General features: G+C 35.4%; 1 protein-coding gene across 1 annotated transcript in view; it reads left to right on the top strand.

Annotated features, from left to right (window-relative positions):
* LEMD3 (LEM domain containing 3) overlaps positions 1 to 21,283 on the top strand; it is a 63,198-nt gene that overhangs the window by 21,198 nt on the left and 20,717 nt on the right. The window contains exons 2-4 of the mRNA XM_082738267.1: positions 7,373 to 7,410; positions 11,148 to 11,214; positions 13,664 to 13,731. Of these exons, the coding sequence (XP_082594393.1) occupies positions 7,373 to 7,410; positions 11,148 to 11,214; positions 13,664 to 13,731 (173 nt within the window). The remainder of the gene's footprint in view (positions 1 to 7,372; positions 7,411 to 11,147; positions 11,215 to 13,663; positions 13,732 to 21,283) is intronic.

The following is a 21,283-nucleotide window of genomic DNA, read 5'->3' as shown; positions in this document are numbered from 1 at the left end:
GAGTGACTAATGCTGCCCCTGTTGGCCGTGGGTTACTTTATACTTGGATAGATCATGGAAAATCTTTGCCTAGACTACAGTTAGAGAGCTTGGTTTTGAAGAATTTTGCATATCTAAGAGATAACAGTATATTCTCCAACAGCAGTGTCTTCTCCTCATCCTCATTTTGGACATTTTTTCATGCATTACATCATAAGGAGATTGAAGTTTAATAATTCCATATCTAGAGAAAGTTCTAGAGGAGAATGCCTTCCTTAAACTAAATAGAACAAATATTTTCTTTTGTGTAGTTGTTTTTTTATATAATGAAAAGAAAGTAGGCTTTGGAGTCAGATGTAGGTTTGGATCCCAGCTTTTAAAACTGTGTTTCCTGGGGCACCTGGGTGGCTCAGTGGATTAAGCCTCTGCCTTCAGCTCAGGTCATGATCTCAGCATCCTGGGATGGAGCCCCACATCAGGCTCTCTGCTCAGCAGGGAGCCCGCTTCCTCCTCTCTTTCTCTCTGTGTGCCTCTCAGCCTACTTGTGATCTCTGTCTGTAAATAAATAAATAAAATCTTTAAAAAACAAACAAACAAACATAAACAAACAAACAAACAAACAAAAAAACCAACTGTGTTTCCTGCCAGGAAGCAACCTAACCTTTATCATGCATCTATTTTTCTGTCCATAAAAGTGGAAGTAATACCTGCTTTAAAATAGTGGTAGAATGGGCGCCTGGGTGGCTCAGTGGGTTAAGCCGCTGCCTTCGGCTCAGGTCATGATCTCAGGGTCCTGGGATCGAGTCCCGCATCGGGCTCTCTCCTCAGCAGAGAGCCTGCTTCCCTCTCTCTCTCTGCCTGCCTCTCCATCTACTTGTGATTTCTCTCTGTCAAATAAATAAATAAAATATTTAAAATAAAATAAAATAAAATAGTGGTAGAAGTTACCTCCTGAGTACATGGCATCAGTATTCCTGGAATCTACCAAAAGATTAATAAATATAATTTCCTTCTTATTCAAAGGAAAAGGTTGTAGAGTAATCAGGATTATGGTATCCCTCTGGCACAGTGCAGCTGTTATTCTAGGAGACTGCAGTGTGCCTTCAAGCTGCTGTTTATTCAGAATATATTTAGCATCAGATGTCTGTGAGGCATTGAGATAGGTAGAGATTTCGTAGTCTTGTTGTGGGAGGAAACAAACAGCAAATAGTTAAATTATAATAAAAGTTAGCAGAGATACTGACAGTAAATGCATTGGGGTTCTGAGAAGGGGAAGGTCACAGTGAGCTGCAGTAGTTAGGCATCCTTCACAGCTCTAGCAGAGCTGCACGCAGGACCTTGACGAATAAAGGAGAAGGAGAAACAGGCTTCAAGAAGACCAGAAGGATTGAAGGCTTGGTGTCTTTTTGGCAGAACATTTTTTCGGCTCTACTGAAATATAATTGGCACATAACAGTGTGTATGTTTAAGGTATACAGTGTGTTGATTTGATATATTTATGTATTGCAAAAATGATTGCTACCATAGCATTAGCTAACACCTCCATCCTGTCACATAGTTACCACTTTTGTGTGTGTGTTGAGAACATTTAAGATCTATTCTCTTAGCAACTTGCTGTATTATTAGCTATAGTCACCAAGCTGTGCATTAGATCCCCAGAACTTGTTGATCTCATACCTGCAATGTATATTCTCAGTAGTCCCTGTTTGTCAAACTACCCAGCTGCTGCTAACCACCACTCTACTCTTTTCTGGGTTTGACTTTTTTGGACCCCACGTATAAATGATATCTTACAGTATTTGTCTTTCTCTGTCAGACTTGATTTCACTTAGCATAGTGCCATGAAGATCCATCCATGTTACAAATGGAAGGATTTCCTTCTTTGTGGTGACCAAGGAATATTCCATTTTGCGAGAGTACACACACGCACACACAAACACACACAAACATGTGCACACACACACACATGTACTGCATCTTCATCAATTCATCTGTTGATGGACAGTTAGGTTGTTTCCATATCTTGGCTGTTGGGAAGAGTGCTGTAGTGGACATGGGTGGGCAGAGATCTCCTCAAGATCCTGTTTTCATTTACTTTGGTTATATATATCTGGTAGTGGGATTAGCTGGATTATATGTTGGTTCTATTTTTAATTTTGGGGGGAACCTTCGTACTGTTTTCCAAAGTGGCTGCATCAATTTATATCTCACCAGCTGTGCACAAAATTCCATTTTCTCCACATCGTCACAGATACTTGTTACCTCATCTTTTTGAAGGTGGCCATTCTAACAGGTGTGAGGTGATACCTCACGTGATTTTAATTTGCATTTCCCTGATGATTAGTGATATTGAGCATCATGTACTTGTTGGTTATTTGTATGTCTTTAGAAAAATGTTTAGTTCCTCCTGGCAGAATATTTTGTATACTGATTGATAATTGATGATAGTTTGAAATATTCAGAACAGAAGAATGTTGAGGCTGACTGAAGTTGGGAGTCAGTTTTCTGGAGCAAGGAAAACACCCTGTGTGTTCTGTTTCCTTGGTTTTCCTGAGTCTTGAACAGCAGATCATTTATTGTCTAAATGCTTAGGATTCTTAAACTTAACTGTAGAGACTAGTCCCAATCCTTATTACATGGGCTTGCTTTTTTTTTTTTTTTTTTTTTTTTTTAGCATAAGCTGAATAAAATGAATTCTGTGAGGTTTCCTGCTCAGAATAATATAAATGAGTCACCAAGGTCCCTTACATTATCTGTACCTACTGACTCCTGTAAATAATCTTACTGGTTTGACTGCATTTCTTGCTGTTTGCCCTCTCCACTCTGTTACATTTCTGGGAATAATATGGCAAGCATGCTATCACTTCAAAGCCTGTATACTTGTTCTTTCGGTCTGTAAACATCTTTCAGGTTATCCATAAGGCTTGTCACCTGTGTTCCTTCAGGTTTCTCTTCAAGTGCAGTCTTCTTAGTATGGCCTTCTTTGACCATCTTATTTAATACTGCTTTCCTCCCTCGCACCAAGCTCCTTTCCTGCTGTTTTGCCTCCAAAGTGCTGAGAACCATTTGCCTTCCATATATTTTTAAAATGTATTTGTACATTGTCTCTTCTAACATAAGCTCCTTGAGGGTAGGGATTTTTAAAATTTATTGTCACATTTCCAATGCCTAGCACAAAGTACTCAATAAGTAATTATTAAATGAAAACGTTTTTCTTTTTGAATTGTGAACTTTGGGCACACACAGGCTTTTCTTTTTACTGCCATTGAGTGACCAAAATGGAGCCTTTCTCAGGAAAATAGCAATTTATTTGATCAACATTAGACATATATTTGTGAATACGTTTATAGGTTGATACACTTAATTTTTTCCTTTTTATCTGGGCATTTGTAATGGTTAATGAATTGGATCTCAGTGTAAGAAAATGAAAAAAGTTAACAAAGAATCAGTAAAACTATAACATTTTTGGAATTGATATGAGAGAGAGGTTTGGAGAAGGAATGTCAGCAGTGTGTCTGAGTACATAGGAGAGTATCACAAAGTTAGAATTACTTCCTTGAAACAAAATCTGATGGGAAATCATTTGACGATTTTGAGGGATGTAGTAGTATAATTAAGGAAACATTTTTAGGAACTTGATTTTTATAGTCATTAGGGTAGTTTAAAGGGAGGAGAAGTCAAAATATTAAGGACATTTACAAAGAAAAGTTTGGCGTATTTGCGGTTTGAAATAATATGAACAAAAAAATTGAAGGAGAAATGGTGAAACCAGAAGGATTTGAGGAAAAAAAAGAAACAGTTAAGAGAAGCTGTTGGTGGTGTAGGATATGAAGGAGGGACAGCACTAAGGCTGCAGTGGCTTCAAGGTTGTGCTGATTGGGGACAGAAGAGGAAAGTTTGTAGTATCAGTGTGGTGTTATCATTGCTTTAGGGTAAGGGATAAGAACTATAATTTACTCTTAGATCCATGCCTAGAAAAGAAGCTTGTAAATGAGGTGGCACTTTTTTTGCTGCGGGATGCTTTTGGAGTATGGTTTCTTCTCTATAAATGCCAACTTGGTGGTGGGGGTGGATTGGGGGGGTATATTTTCACTAGGGGTGGTTTTCATTAAATATTATAGGCAATTTGGACAAAACAAAAGTTACTAACATGTGGTGTTAGAAATACTGAAGTGATTTGGGGGAAGAAAAGTTAGATGTATAAAGATGCTGTTATTAAGGATGCATGGCTGGCTCAGTTGGTTGAGCACAAGACTCTTGATCTCAGGATCGTGAGTTTAAAGCCCCTTGCTGGGTGTAGAGATTACTTAAAAATAAGAAAAAATCTTAGAAAAAAGATGCTGGTTTTATAAATGAGGGCTTTTGTTTTTTTTAGACTTGCTATTTTTAGATGGAGTTTCCTTTATAAAACTTAATCTCAAGGCTACTTGTTAACTTAGTAGGTCTGTTAATTTAATAGGTGACAGTTGTGGTTCTAGGTAGTTTTGCTATAAGCATCTTTACAGCAAGCATTTTGATTACACGGTAATTTTGCCATAAAAGATAAATAACTGGTTGACAGTTTGGTTTGACAGTTTAGTTTGATTTCTCCATTGACCCAGTAGTCCCATTTTTATGTTTTCTAAATCTTAGTTATCCCTCATCATGGTCTATACAGTGGTGCAGAGTTTTGAACCCATATTTCCCATAAACTTTGGAATGTCTATCAGCAAATATGTCACAGTATGCCAAGAACAAACAACACCATAAAAGTCTGTCACAACATAATATGAAGCTTATTTACAAATATACATCCTAATATTTATGAACTGTTATCTCTCTTAAGGAAGATATTTTAGTGTAAAAAGAAAAAGTGCAGTGCTCAATGAGGAAACTAATCAAGGAAAAAACTGTAATACTATGAACAAAAGACTTTGAAGACAAGTGCTTAGGTACATTCCCCACAATGAAATTAGTTATTTTCCCAGTATTGCCATGAATCTACACTGTGCCTTTTGATGTATTCAAATATTTTGTAATTCGTGATAAAGTCCTTTTAATTTTGCTATTCATCATACATGTTTCATTATGTCCTTTTTAATGAGTGCCCTTTTATTTTTTGTGATTTTTATAGCTGGTTATGCTGTGAAATACTGGTGGTTGTCATAGGAAATTGGGGAAAATTTTTTTTGACATAAGGTGTGTACTGGTTTTTAAGATACACTATCAGGTATCTCATCCCGTTAGACAAGAGGCAGACATCTAGCAGGATATAAAGGGCAGAGCAATTCTTTCAGCAGAATATTTGTTCTTCTCTATAGCTTTCTTTGTTATCCTGTCCCCTTCACCCCCCACCGCAAGTTGCTTGGAGCTTACCTTTCGCAGCCTTCTGCAGTATTAATACGCAAGGTAGAATAAAGCAGTGGGATTTAACCTAGATAGCACAGCCAGAAGAACTTTTTGAGCACTAATTGTACGTATAGTGCTGTGCTTGGCTTCCAGCACACAAATATGCATGACACATGGTCCCTGTAGTGAGAAATTCACAGTGGGACATTCTAGTGGGAGAACATCCACAATCGATGGTAATACTTTCATAGAGATACTTGAAGAGTTAGTTTTCCATTTAATATTCTTGACAAAAAATGATTTTGTATACGGTCAAAAAAATAAGGCTATTGTGGCCTTTCTTCATAAACATTAAAACCTGTTTTTTAGAATTGCATGTTTTAATATTTTTTGGAGTTACTCTTATAAAAGGCAAATAAAATCCTTGTTGTTCTGGTATTGTATGACCAGTTTATTTTAAATAGATTATCAAGCCATTTTCTGTAATATATTGTACTTAATATAGCTTTATTTTAAATTGTTCAATTTTACATTAATAAAAATTAATGTTATTAAAAAGTATCTTTTTAGTATAAGCCTATTATGATTCATAACATTTTATTTAATCTTTAAGCTATATTTTTTCTTCTTCCTAGTCCCCTACTGAGTACTTTGATCTTATATCATTCAAAAATTTTTCTTTTCCAGCATTAAAACCCTGTTACTCTAGAAAAATGCCTAAAAATCCATTAGCAAAATCCCTTTAGATGATCTCAGGGTACATTTTTCCTTGCTCTTTTTTGTACCTTGTTAAACTGGTTTCTCAAATGAAACTTTCTTAGAATCAGGCAGTTCCTGGTTCCTATGGGACTTCCTGTTTTCTCAATAAAAATAGAAAAGAACCTCAGAAAAGAAACCTGGTCAGCGTGAACTACTTTGTAGGCTCAGTTAGTCTTAGTTGTGACCTGGATTGTAGATATCCAGGTATCTGAAAGGTCTGAATATTTTTGCATTAATTTTCAAATAGCTGATAAGGAGGAGATTCTAAATAATAACCATGAGAAGATACTACACGTTTAGCTGTAAACTTGTTTGTATCTTTTTTTTTTTTTTAAAGATTTTATTTATTTATTTGACAGAGAGAGAGATCACAACTAGGCAGGGAGGCAGGCAGAGAGAGAGAAGGAAGCAGGCTCTCGGCAGAGCAGAGAGCCCGATGTGGGGCTTGATCCCAGGACCCTGGGATCATTACCTGAGCAGAAGGCAGAGACTTTAACCTCAGCCACCCAGGCGCCCCTTGTTTGTATCTTTTTTAGAGGAGTTGGGTACAGGGGAGTTAGATGGAACGTGTTAAATCCTTTTTATAATATATAGTGGCAATACAAAATTATTTAATCCCGAGACAGTTCTTAGCTACTTTGATCTATATTTATTTCTTATTTCTTGCCAATTTTCCAGATGTTAGCAGTGAGTAGGAAGTTTTTTTTAAATCATTAGAAGTATTTTGAAAGAATTTAGTTTTAAAAAGCATCTTGTAGATTTCCTTAAGTAGTAACTGCTTTCAGTCTGTATTTTGAGAAAACGAGTTTGGTAGAAGCAATGTGGTCAGTAACGGTAATAGGTAACATGTATTAAGTGCTTGACACTAAGGCAAGTATTTTATATGGTTTATCTCATTTAATCGTTACAACAGCTCTATGAGGTAGGTATCATTGTTACGTCCTTTCTTTGTAGGAGAAGGAACTACAACTTAGGGTAGCTTAGTAGTAGATGTTAGTTCATGGTCATGTTGCTTACTAGTGAGTGATGGACCTGGGACTTGAACCCAGATATTCATACACACCAGAGCACTGCTCTCAGTTATTATAGAGAAAAATCACATGTTCAAAATAAGAATGGGTGAATACAGAGAGTCTCAAAAATTACTTCCCTGACTTTTATTATCATCAGTTTGTTTACATTTTGTTTGTGTGTTAAATTCAGTTTTAGCAGAGTACGTGCTGGCATTTCAGAGGGCTTGTTTAGGGGGATTCTCATTCTCTTTCTCAAATGATGCTAATAGTTCTCTTTTTTCTTTCCTTGATAGTAAAAAACCCATTTGATGGAACATTTGGAAAAATACAAGTAAGTAGAAGATCATAATACTGATATTTTATCTCATGTTTTATATGATAAAAGTATTAGGATGACTGTCAACTAAAAAATGCTAATTTAAGGGTTCTCTTAAACTGAAACAATTTTCTTATTTTGAGTATTCTTCAATGATAATATAATTAAATCTGAAATAGATTTTCTCCTAAGAGCTGAATTATTTATCACCTTAAGGTAAAAGTCAACTGCCAAGTGAAATGGTATTGGTATGTTATCTGGGGATCAGGTCTTAACCTTTAGAGGTATGCCTGTTTAAGTTGCTGGATATTCTTGACAATTTTTGTTCTCTTTGCCCCACCTTGTCTCTCTGGATCTTTTGTTCATAGGCATGCCTATTCAACCATCAGGAAGGCAGAGGATTTAGAAAGAAACATGATTCTTAGGCTACCTCTTTATGATTCCTTTTCTTTTAATTTAAAGGATCTGTAATACTAATTTTAACCTAAGTTTTACTCACCTGAAAATATTTTTCACTTACCATCATTAAAGGCACTTCAAAGGTTAGGGTATTTGAGCTTATATTATAGTGCACAATTAGTTATTAATTTACTGTAGGAATTGACAGTAGTATAGACCTGTATATAAAACATTATTTGTTGTGCTTAAAGGATATGTAATAATGTGTAATCAAATCCATAGAATATTACTTTAGATTGTTAGAGTGGAATTTTGTATTGACTATGTTTATGTTTAGTAATATTCTATTGTGATGATACTTGTTTTAAAAAAGGTTGATTTTATCAGTTCGATATTAAATATAAAGTTACAGTTGGCATCATCATTTAAATCCATACATTATACTCATTGTATATTGGAAATACAAGACCTTATTTTCTTTTATATAATTTTCCCCATGGGAGAAACTGAAGGTCTGAACCTCTAAATAATAGTAATAATTGTAATGTAGATAACGATGCTTCACTTATATTAAGTGCTTGTTCTGTGCCAGGCACCATGCTAAGTGTTGAAAATCCATTATTATCATTTAATGAGAGACTTAATACAAACAGTTGAAAATTTCCTTGAGAAAATTGGCTGAGAATAGGAGGAACTATTTAAAGGTGACAACATATGAGAGAATTTGGGAAAATTGCCCTATAGTTTGATTTTTATCCACCCAAGAATGAGAACTTTGCTTCAGAGAATAGTATGGCTTATTAAAAAGAAGATCTAGACCTTACCAAAATAGATAGTTGAAAGGTAGCTATTTCAAATTACAGTATAAAATCATTTTTGTTTAATAAAGCATTACTTGAAAGCTTACTTTAAGTATGGATTTATTTGTAGATCTTTAAACTGGTTTTCAGGGTGATTATGAAGGCCAGCATGAGATACCTTTTAAGCTGAATTTTAGGACACAATTGGAAAAGCAGTCAGAATAGAAAATGACTGTAATGAAACTATAAGCCAATATAAGTTTTCTATAAGGATGTAACTTTTAAATTTAACTTACATGTTTTTCAGATTTATTTCTAGTTTAACATATTGGTGCTAAAGGTAACTGAACCAAAGCTTTTCTTTTTCTTCCTCAAAATTGATCACATTAATAACATACTACATAAAAACTATTTAGATCATAATTTAGTTGATCATGCACTTGGGACCCTTGTAATATAAAGATGGTCATTTTGAATCACTTGCTGTTAGAAAAATAATTTTTGAAAAATTATAGTTTAGCTTTTTGGGTGCTTAAATTCTCTATGTGAGAATTTAACAATATGTTTATTGTCTTATGGGATTCAATTACATTTGATTAGATTTTTGTTATTTTTTTCTACTTATCTAGTCCAGTGTTAATATCTGTGAATCAAAAGATGAAGTTTATTTCCAGGCCTCTGGTGTTCATTAGAGATGTAATTACAGAGCACAGGTGTCAAAATTTTTGGATTTAGTTTTGTTTTTGAAAGGGGAGGAGTGAGAATGTGTGTGATCAGGACATATGAAAGAAAAGGAAATTGGCCCCTTTTCCAGATAAGGGAGGAAATAAACTTCAAAACTCTTGGCTACTTTAATTCCAAAGCTTAATCAGATTTATCTTGGTTTTATATATCGAGTCCACAAGCTGTACTATCATTAGAACTCTTTCTCATCTTATTATATTGAACATCTTTATTAAAAATGATTTGTGGTTTCATATATCACAAATGCATAGCTTTCAGAATCCTGACTTTCAGCCCAAGCAGTTACTTTTTTTTTTAAAGATTTTTATTTATTTGTTTGACAGAGAGAGATCACAGTAGGCAGAGACGCAGGCAGAGAGAGAGAGAGGAGGAAGCAGGCTCCCTGCTGAGCAGAGAGCCCGATGCGGGACTCGATCCCAGGACCCTGAGATCATGACCTGAGCCGAAGGCAGCGGCTTAACCCACTGAGCCACCCAGGCGCCCCCAAGCAGTTACTTTTTGATGTCTGATGCTTAACAGTTGGGATTTTTAAACTTAGAAGAAGATAAGGTTTGGCTTAATTCAGAATCTGCTTGAAAGAGTTGAGGGAGAAAAAGCGCTGAGTGTCTCATTGCCTTCCGCTACTTGGCGGGCACTTAGACATTGCAATGGTCTCCTCTCTGGTTTTCTTTCATATGTTCAGAGTACTATTCCTGATGCACAAGTTTGTTTTATTTTCCTCCTCCAGAGTTTTTAGAATGAAGTCAAACTCTTTGTCTTGTTTGTAGCAGTTGATCCCAAACTATTTTCCAGTAGCGTGCTGAATCAAAATAGGCGGCTGGTTATGTAAGAAACATAACCAGTTTCTTTATGTCTTTGCTCATCATACTGTTTCTTCTGCCTAGAATGCTAGTCAATTCTGTTCTCTCTGTGAAGCCCAACTCAAATATTCTCTCTTCCATAAATGGATCTTCCCTTCCCTCTCTCTTCTGTATTTATATTATGCTTTGTTTGCAGCTTTAGCACTTAAGTATGTTTTTTGCCCTTGAGAGCAGGAACCATCTTTTTACTGGGCCTCTTGCTTTGCTGAGAAGAGTTCTTAACTCCTATTACTAGATACTCATTAAATGTTTACTTTGCTTTAGTGGTTCGTAAATTTATACAGGACCACTTTTGGGGAGCCAGGAGAGGTTGATGAACAAAGTGTCAATACGGATTCCCTTACTGTGTGGCTGAATCAGATTAAGACAAAACATGAAGGGCAGCCTTGAAATCTCATAAGAACAATATATATAAGTTTGTATCATATTAAGGAGGATTGGGAGCTTTGCTTTGGTGTTTGGGGGAATTTGTTGTACATAAGACCTTTTTTAGCACTAACCTTATGCCAATTTCTCTGTCAGTCCTCAAGAAAATAAAATGTTTAGAGTGATGATTTAGATTCCAATGTTTTTTATTTTTTTAATACCCCCTTTTTTTTTTAAGATTTTATTTATTTATTTGACAGACAGAGATCACAAATAGGCAGAGAGGCAGGCAGAGAGAGAGGAGGAAACAGGTTCCCTGCTGAGCAGAAAGCCAATGAGGGGCTTGATCCCAGGACCCTGGGATCATGCCCTGAGCCAAAAGCAGAGGCTTTAACCCACTGAACCACCCAGGCGCCCTGTTTTTTTTTTTTTTTTTTTTAAATATGGTAGCCATTCTTTAAATGTGAATTTGTCTTTGGATTATGTAGCTTCTATGATTATAAATTATTTACTGTTTTTTTTAAATAAAATAATTTGGTACATGTTTTTGAATTATGTATTTTATAATTCCTTTTACTTTTAGGAAAGTAAGAAAAATCTTCTGATGAACACTTTATACAAGCTTCATGATCGATTGGCACAGCTTGCAGGTAATTGTTTTAACATTTATAATGTCTAAAAGTGTTTTGAAAATTAATTTATATATATAGCATGCTATATCAGCAGAAATAGTTTTCCCAAGTCTTGTGTTATCTTTGTGGATTTTCTCTTTAGATGTTTTTGTTACTTATACGGAGTAGTTTTTATTTTATAGATATATTTAATTAAGGCCTTTTTCCTGCCTGCCCATATGTATTAGATGAAATATATATTATATAATTCTAAAGTCAATCAAATTTCTTTATTGCATTAATAGTAATAACAAATTTTGAAAGCTTACATATCAGTTAAATTGGATAAGCAGTAAATTAACTGAAACCCTAGATTAAATGTAAAAGTGCAGATTTTCCTTTGCTGATTGATTAGGTATCATTTCCTGGGATAAAATAAATATATTCTAGAATTTTTTTCTACAGATTCTTTGCATTTTCTTCATATTCTGCTCTTAGTAAGTCTTTTAACATCTATAAGCTGTAGTAGCAGCTTACCTGCTTATTACCTTAGCTTTTTTTAGTTATTCTTATTTCACATATAATCTAAAAGAAGAGATTTGTATTATCTTTTTGTTAAAGAAGCTACAGAAAAAAAAGTATGGTTTTCTAAACTTTCGTATGTAGCAGATCCTTTTGTAGAAATAAGATCACTGGTAGAAGGTAGATTTGGAAGTTTTTTAGTCGAATGGATGCATTTCAGATCCTTTTAGTTCCCCATCCTCATATCAGCCTTTGTGTGTTTTTTTTTTTTTTTTTTGAGGGGGGCATGGATCCTTAACTCTGGTCAGTTTTTTTATGCTCATAATTCTTTGTATATCACTAAAAGCCTTCTTTACATTAACTGACTTATTATCGTATTCATTTACTGCAAGCTCAAGACATTTATTTGTTGTGCTGTGGTATGCAGAAATAGGTTAAGTATATGCTCTGGCTGGGAATACCAGATGTTGGCTATCACAGGCTTCTATAGCTGTCTCTATGGCGTTTTTTTTGTTTGTTTGTTTTTTAAGATTTTATTTATTTATTTGACAGAGACCAGAAGTAGGCAGAGAGGCATGCAGAGAGAGAGAGGAGGAAGCAGGCTCCCTGCTGAGCAGAGAGCACGATGAGGTCTCGATCCCAGGACCCTGGGATCATGACCTGAGCCAAAGTCAGAGCCTTAACCCACTGCGCCACCCAGGCGCCTCTATGGCATTGTTTTATGTAGTGTACTCAATTGGCATACTCTGGGGTACTTTTAAAGGTACACATTTCTTCCTCTAGGGCAGGGGTCAGCAAACTTTTTTCTGTGAAGGGGCCAGATAATAAGTTTTTTGGGCTTTCTGTTCAGAGTTGTTTCTGTAAGAGTTACTGAATTCTGCCATGATAGCATGAAAGCAGCCATAGATAATAGGTAAATGAATGAGTAGGGCTGTGAAGATTTAAAATAAATTTATAAAAAAAACAGCGGTAGGGCAGATTTGGCTATAGGCCATGGTTTGCCAACCCCTGTGGTAGATCTGTGGAAACTGAATCTTGGAGGATGCATCATAAGGTTTGAAGACTTTTACTTGTTTATTTAATAGGTATTTCTTCCTTTTTTATGACTATGACCATTAAAATCTGACTGTTTGCACAAGGCTGATAATAGGAATATGGCTACTTTTATAGTAGGAAAATTTATCAAGGACTTTACTTGAACTATCATACTTTGATGTTAAAAAAATTAAAAAAAAACCATTTGAAGAGAAACAGGGCAGAAGGAACTTATAATTGAAGTTCGGTATAAGGAAATTGATTTCTAATAACCACAGATCAACCTGAAAGAAAAGGCTTTGGAGTCTTTTATAAATAGTTATGAGAAGGGGAAAATGTGGTTTTGTATGTACTGCATTTCTTTGTAGAAACCAGATCATAGGAAGAAGTTTCTATCTTATTTCCCTGTTGATCTGTGTTATAATAATTTTTAAGGCATGCACATACCTTGCTAAAGATAGGCATAGTGCTATCTTTATACACAGAATGTACATTTTAATTCAAACGTATTTGAATCCTTGAACTATTAGCTTTCGTAATAGATGTATAAGTTACCAAGATGAATTTCCTCTCTTGAAAAACAGTAAATCTCTGGGGAACCTTCTGTGTGCCAAGATCTGTGGAAAGGCATCAGTGTGACATGATTCCTATTCTGGCCAATGATTTAGTTGAAAATAGAAGAAGACGTGTTCCTACCTGGACTGGTTAGAAGTGCATTTAAAGATTGTGGTTTATGTAAAGATAATTGTTTGTTTATATTACCTACTGGATTTTTTTAATAGGAAATTAAATAGTATTTATCTTCTTTCTTTATTGATGATAAAATATGACCTTTAATTTTGTAATTTGAAAATATTTTGATTAATCATGTTTGTTTTCTTCTCTTTCACATGGTACTGATTCAAAATTAATAATATGCTAATCTTTCCAGGAGATCATGAATGTGGCAGTTCTAGTCAGAGAACACTTTCTGTCCAAGAGGCAGCTGCATATTTAAAAGTAAGCAGTACAATTGGAATTTTAATAGCTATATTCTTTAAGTTTATATAAATTATTACAACTTGTACAAAAGTACCATTTGATTTCTTTAATTGTACTGTTACAAACTTTGGCGTGTTGTTTGGTGTAATGTGAACAGAAAGAGAAAGCAGAATTACTGAACGTGTTTTGTTTTAGTTTGTTTTAGAACATTCTCTCATAAAATTAATTTGGAAAGGGTACAAACAGGTACATACAAACAACTGTTTGTTTGAAATTGAGATTGGTAAGTAGCATGTAAGAAAGAAAGTAAGCATCTAACCATTGTCATTTATTTTAAATCTTCTGCTCCAGATTAATGTCATCTCAGGGTACTAAGAGAATTCGCAGATGAATTTTCTAAACTACTGTATGTAATCTTTTAGGAATTACTATATAAAAGGAAGGGTACATAGTTTTAAGGTGGACGAGTGTTAAGTGTTAAGATGCGCAGGAGTTTTTTTTTATAGCTGAGTAACATTACACGCGCGTGAGCGTGCGCATGCACACACACCCCTCCCCACACCCCCACATTTTCTTTACCCATTGATCTATAGAGAGAGGTTTTTGTTGTTTCCACTTCTTGATGATCATGAATAATGCTGCAGTGAACATGGAGTGCAGGTGTCCTTTAGATCATGTTTTCAGTTCTTTTGGGTAAATACCTAGAAGTGGAATTGCATATGATAGTTTCATTTTAATTTTTTGAGGAACTTCCATGCTGGTTTTCGTAGTGGTTATACTGTTTTACATTCCCACTGACAGTTTCCAAAGGTCCCTTTTTCTCCACGTCCTCAAAAACACCTGTTTTTTTGTTTTGTTTTTTAATGATGGCCATCCTCACCAGTATAAGGAATATGTCACTGCAGTTTTGTTTGCACTTCCCTGGTGATTAGTGATGTTGAGCATTTTTTCTAATGCCTATCAGACATTTGTTTGTCTTTGGGGAAATGTTTATTCAGATACTTTACCAATTTTTTAATCAGGTTATTTGATTTTGTTATTGAGTTGTAGAAGTCCCTTCTTTATTTTGGATGTGGCTTGCAAATATTTTCTTTCATTCCCTAGGTTGCCGTTTCACTCTGTTGATTCTTTGTTTGTAGAAGCTGTTTAGTTTGATGTCATTTTTCTTGTCTGTTGTTGGTGGTGTTGCCTGTGCTTTGTGTTGTAACCCAAAAATCATTGCCAAGACCAATGTTATAAAGCTTTTCTTCTAGGAGTTTTATCTTTTAATGTCTTCAGTTTAAGTCTTTAATTTGTTGAGTTGATTTTTGTAGTGTAAGATAAGGGTCCCGTTTCATTCATTTGCATTAGGAAATCCAGTTGTCTCAGTACCATTTTTCAAAGAGATAGTCCTTTTCCCATTTGTGTTCTTAGCACCCTTGCTGAAGATCAATCAACTACACTATGTGTGAGTTAATTTCTTTATTTTCTATCATTGGTCTGTATGTCTGTCAATGGCAGTACCATACTGTTCTGATTACTGTAGCTTTGTAATATGCTTTGAAGTCAGGAAATGTGAGGCCTCCATCTTTGTTTTTGCCCGAAATTGTTTTGGCTATTTGGCTAATCCTGTGTGACTCTATATAAATTTTAGGATTGATTTTTCTATTTCTGAGAAAATGCAGTTGGAATTTTGATGAGGATTGCATTGAATCTGTAGAGCACTTTGGGTAGCATGGACTTTTTAACAATATTAAGTCTTTAAATCCATAAGCATGGGATGTCTTTCCATTTATTTGTGTCTTGAATTTCTTTTAGCAGTGTGTTGTGGTTTTCTGTGTACAAGTCTTTACCTCCTTAGTAAATTCATTTATAAATATTCTTTTGATGCTGTTATAAATGGGATTTTCTTAATTTCTGTTCCTGATTGTTCATTTTTAGTGTACAAATGCGCAACTCTTTTTGTATGCTTATTTATTTATCCAGGAAACTTTGCTCAGTTTGCTTATTCTAACAGTTTTGTGTGTGAGAGAGAGTGAGCAAGAGTATGTGTCTCTGTGTGTATGTGTAATCTGTAGTATATAATATGTAATCTCTAAACAGATAATTTTTCTGTTTTCTTTCCAATTTGGTTACCTTTTATTTCCTTACCTTACCTAATTGCTCTAGCTGGGATTTCCAGTATTATGTATTAAATAGAAATGACAACAGTGGATTTCCTTATCCTGGCCTTGTTCCTATTCTTCAAGGAAAAACTTCCAGTTTTTCACTGTTGAAATGATATTAGCTGTGAGCTTTTCATATCTGGTCTTTATTATATTGAGGTAATTTGCTTCTATTCCTACTTTGTTTAGTGTTTTTAATCATGAAGAGGTATTGATTTTGTCAGATGCTTTTTCTGCATCTTTTGAGATGAGTGTGTGATTTTTATCCTCATTCAGTTAATGCGTGGTCTTCTACTGGTTTTTTGTATGTTGGACCATCCTTGAATTCCAGGAGTAAATCCCACTTAGTCATGGTATATGATCCTCTTAATGTGCTTTTGAATTCAGTTTGCTAGCATTTTGTTGAGGATTTTTAGCACCTGATTCATTAAGGACATTGATTTGGATTTCATTTCTTACAGTGTTTTTGTTTGGCTTTGGCATCAGAATAATATTGACCTCATAAAGTGAGTGTGAAAATGTTCCCTTCTCTTAATTTTTTGGAAGAAGTTGAGAAGGATTAGTGATGTTTGGTAGAATTCTTCAGTGAAGCCATTGAGTCCTGGGTTCTTGTTGGAAAGGTTTTGATTACTGATTGAATCTCCTAACCAGTTATAGGTCTGTTGAGAGTTTGTTTCTTTGTGATTCAGTCTTGGTAGGTTATATGTTTCCAGGAATTTATCTATTTTTTTCTCTAGGTTATTCATTTTGTTGGCAATTGATTGTTCATAGTAGTCTCTTATGATCCTTTGTATTTCTGTGACATAGACTCAATATCTTTTCTTTTCTTTCTGATTTTGAATTTTCTTTTTTTCTTTCCAGGCTTTTCAGTTTTGCTGATCTCAAAAAACCCACTCTTATTTTTTTCTATTCTCTCTTTTATTTATTTTTACTCTAATATTTCCTTCTGCTAACTTTGGACTTTGTTTATTCTTTTTCTAGTTCTTTGAGGTTGTTTGAGATCTTTTTTTTCCTTAATGTAGCTGTTTATCATTGTGAACTTCTCTCTTAATACTACTTTAGTTATATCCCATAAAAAAATTCTTGGGCTTTTTGGGGCACCTGGGTGACTCAGTGGGTTAAGCCTCTGCTTTTGTCTCAGGTCACGATCCCAGGGTCCTGGGATCGAGCCTTGCATCTGGCTCTCTGTTCAGCGAGGAGCCACCTTCCCCCTCTCTCTCTCCCTGCCTCTCTGCCTACTTGTGATCTCTCTCTCTGTGTTAAATAAATCTTAAAAAAAAAAAAAAAAAAGTCTTGGGCTTCTTTAATCTGAATGTCCATTTCTTTCCCCAGATTTAGAAAGTTTTCTGCCTTTTTCTGCTCCTCTCTCTCTCTTCCTTTTGGGACTTTTATAATGCATAGATTGGTCTGAGTGGTGATGTCCCATAAGACCCTTAAGCTTCCTATACTCTTCTTCATTGTTTTTTCTTTTTGTTCCTCTGACTGGATAGTTTCAAATGACTTCTCTTTGAGTACCTTGATTCTTTCTACTGCTTGATTAAGTCTGCCATGAACCCACCTAGTGAATTTTTCAGTTCAGTTATTCTTCAGCTCTAGAATTTGTTTAGTTGTTTTTAGTTTTTCTCTCTTTTTTGATATTCTCATTTCATTCATGTGTTGTTTTCCTGGGCTTATTGAACATCTTTATGACATTTTTGAAATTTTTGTCAGGTAGTTCATATATCTTAGTACCTTTAGGGTCAGTTTTTGGAGATTTATTTTGTTCCTTTAGTTGGGCCCAGTGGTATTGTTTCCTTCATGTGCCTTATTACTTTGTCAGGACCTGCGCATTGGAAGACACAGCCATATCTCCAGCCTTTAGAGACTGCCTTTGTGCAGGGGAAGACCTTTACCGATGAGTTCAGATAGAGATTCTGAGGTCCTCTCAAACCTTTTCTCTGCTGCATCCATCTTCTCTAGTTTCGTGGGTGCAAATTCCCAACTAAAAAAGTTTTGCAGGTTTCTGTTTTCAGGAGCTTGTAATCTCTTGCTCCCTCTGGTGTCTGTCTATTGTACTGTGGGTCCTCTGGAGCAGCAGCAAGCTGTCCTGCTCTTTTCTATTCTCAGCAAACCCCAGGCCTTTAGACTGTGTCAGGTCTCCTCAGTGCTCTGAAACAGGTGATACAGAAACCAGTCCCTTTGGTGGCTCCCTGAGAACTTGGGACATTGGACACATACTTCAACACTATCTTTCCTCAGGGAGAAGCCAGAATTTGGGGTTTTCTTGTACTCATTCTTCATAGAGCTGTGGAGAAGGGCAATGGCGAATGAGTGGGTACTAGTTCAGACCACTGCCTTTGTTCTCTACCCCCAGGCTGGTCCACTTACCTGTCAGTTCTTAGATTCAGGCAAGACAGAAACCAGTCCTTCTGGTAACCCCTCAGAAAATCTGAACATTAGACTTCTGTTTCAGTCTTTTCTTCCCCTCTTCAAGGATAAGCTAGGAGTTGGGAATTTTCTTCCGGCGTACCTCATTGTGCCTGTGGATGGGGCTCCGGTGAACGAAGGCTACCAATTTTCCTTCTGGCTTCCATGCTGCTATTTTCACACTTGCTTGGGTTGCAGGAGCCTTTTAACTGGTTTCTGGATTTCTTACAAAGCAAATTGGTCTGTGTGTTGCTGAGTTTTTGTCTCCATGGGGAAAGGATGGTCTGGGGCTATCTGTTCTGTTTTGCTGATTTCACTGCCTCCCTCTTTCTTTCTTTTTTTTTTTAAATCTAGAATCTGGTATAGTTCTAAGGCTTTCAGCAAAGTTGTGATGAGTTTCCCATGAAGTGCTTGTTAAAAAAGAGAAATGTGGACTGTTTTTAACTTAATTCAGATTAGCTTAATCTACTTAATGTAGATATCCAAAAGACTAAGTTAAAACAGTATAACTGAGATTAGATGTGGATTCGCATTCTGGCACTGATGCTTAAAAGCTTTGTGTCTTGGTAAAGTTCTTTCACTTTCCGTACCTGTTTCTTAGCATGAAAGTGGGATTGTTATTAATTCTTGTTGGAGTGGTCGGGAAACTGAACTGCTCAGTGTCTGATTGTTATAGTAACTTCCCCATAAATTTTAGTTCTTTTTCTGTGCTCCTTAATTAATTAAATCTGGGTCATTCTGGAAAGAGGTTTCTAATAACATGCTACAGGATTTGTCTTCTCAACCTCTCTTGTTCTCTTCTTCATTTTCAGTTTTGACCTAGATGAGAACACTGATAACAGACAAATTTGTGCAGAGTGTAATAGCTGATAGATTAGATAGCTAAAGAATCAGAATCCAAAAAGATCTTAAATTAGGTAGAGAGAGTTCTGATTATGAGGCTCTGTTTTAGGGATGGAAGAATTGCCAAGTGGATTGTGGGGGTGGGAGCAAAGAATGGATTGGATTAAGTAGTATATAGAGGACGTAGAATAAAATATTCCATAAGGAGGACGTAACATGTGGGAATCCAAAGCAAGTAAGTAGTCCTTACAAGTAGTTAAAAGTGTTTGTACTTCTAGCAGTAGGAAAAACCAATCCTAAGCAGTACTTCCTTCTTGCTTTCTCTTCTCTTTCTTTTTTTAATCAGTTAAATATCTTAGAGAGGTAATTGCACAGATATGTGTTAACGGTTGGTCATAAGTTCCTGGAACAGTATTAATTTACATTTCGGAAGAACCTGAGACTCTTAAGAGCTGCTGAATACTTTATTTAAAGCACTAAAGGCAAGGGATAGAGCTTAGAGTGGATTAGGGATTGATTCGTAGTTGGGCTAGAGCTGAGGAAGAGGCAAGGTTTCCCGTGGAAGGATGATTAAGCACCACCACCCCCTCCCCCATTTGGTTGAAGGTGTGGGTCAGCAATAAGATAAGGTAAAAAGAAGGGACACAGAGGCAGGGTTGGGATGAGTCAGAATCTGTGTCAGGCAGCAGAAGGGTATGAGAGATTTTATTCCTGCTGAAAATTGCCAGCAGAGGAGTTACTGGACGTAGCCATGCATGAGATGAGTACGAAACTGTATTGAGTTAAAAAAATTGAGATTAATGAACTCTAGTCTTAAAAGGTTTTCATATTTTTTCCTTGGAATTATTTTATGTTTTAGATGGGGTTTTACTTTTTTTTTTTTTTTCTTAAATTCAATAGAATTTCTAATGTAAGTTTTTACAAAGGATTTTGGATTAGTTTCAGTCTTAATTAGTTAAGTGAATTTACTTTGTATTTTCAAATGCTGTGAAACCTGGTATGGCTTGTTACAACCAATGATGTATTTTGGGCTGCCACTTCAAAAAAAGAGCATTAAACAGGAATTTTACTCCATAAATAAAATTTTAAGGTCTAGATAAAACTTTTAAATACTATTTTTAATAGTGTTTATTTTTCTCAATGTAACATTAACTCATGCTCATGATTTAACTAATGGGGAAAAAAGGAGAAAAGCATTTCAAATTCACCACCTGAAGTTAACCACTCATTTTTGGTTAATTTTTCTCTAGTCTTTTCTTATGTTTTCATCCCTGCAATTAGTATCACTATTATTTCTAAATATTTCTTACTACAAACTTTATATATTATTTCCTTAAAATTATCACAAGCATTTTGTCATGTCATTGTTCAGGTTTTTGAACTTCTTTTTATCATTGGGTAATATTTCTTTACATGTTTGTATTGCATTATATTGGTTTGTGGTTTGTCAGTATTATGAAAGAACTCTAATCTTTGCATATTGTATTTGATTTTTTCTTTTTTTTAAAAAGATTTTATTTATTTATTCGACAGAGATCACAAGTAGGCAGAGAGGCAGGCAGAGAAAGAGAGAGGAAGGGAAGCAGGCTCCCTGCTGAGCCAAAAGCAGAGGCTTTAACCCACTGAGCCACTCAGGCACCCCTATATTTCTGATTTTCTGATTGTTTACTTAGGAAAGTAGTTCTAGAAAGAAAACTACTTGTTAAGGAGCATGAGCTTTTGTAAATACTTTGGATATGTGTTGCCGACCTACTTTCTGATTTGGAATGACCATGTTAGCACAGTCTAGACAAAATTGGTGTTTTTATTTTATTTTATCCGAGTTCTAGCATAAATATGGAAGGACCTCACTGCAAAGCTGATGTCAAAAACTATGATCATAAAACATATATTGTATGCTCTCCACTTCTGGAGAGAGATCTGTCACACATTTCATGTATTTGTATTATGGTTTCTCCAGCAGCACAATTAAGTTCTTAGATTCAGGAGTAAATCGGCCAAAGGGAGCACAGAACTCATAGGAGTGTAAGCTAATTGTTCCCCAACTTCAAGTGCATTTTAAGCACAATATGAGTAAATGTTTGGTGGAGTAAAATGAATGAATAAGTAAACCTCAATAAAATTTTTCTTTATTTTCTTGAATTTGATACTTCACATTCCATTCTTATTTTATTTCT

Source organism: Mustela nivalis (genome assembly GCF_964662115.1).
Source record: "Mustela nivalis genome assembly, chromosome: 7".
NCBI lineage: Eukaryota > Metazoa > Chordata > Mammalia > Carnivora > Mustelidae > Mustela > Mustela nivalis.
The sequence above is the reverse complement of the archived record's forward strand: the minus strand, read 5'-3'. Positions and strand labels throughout refer to the sequence as shown.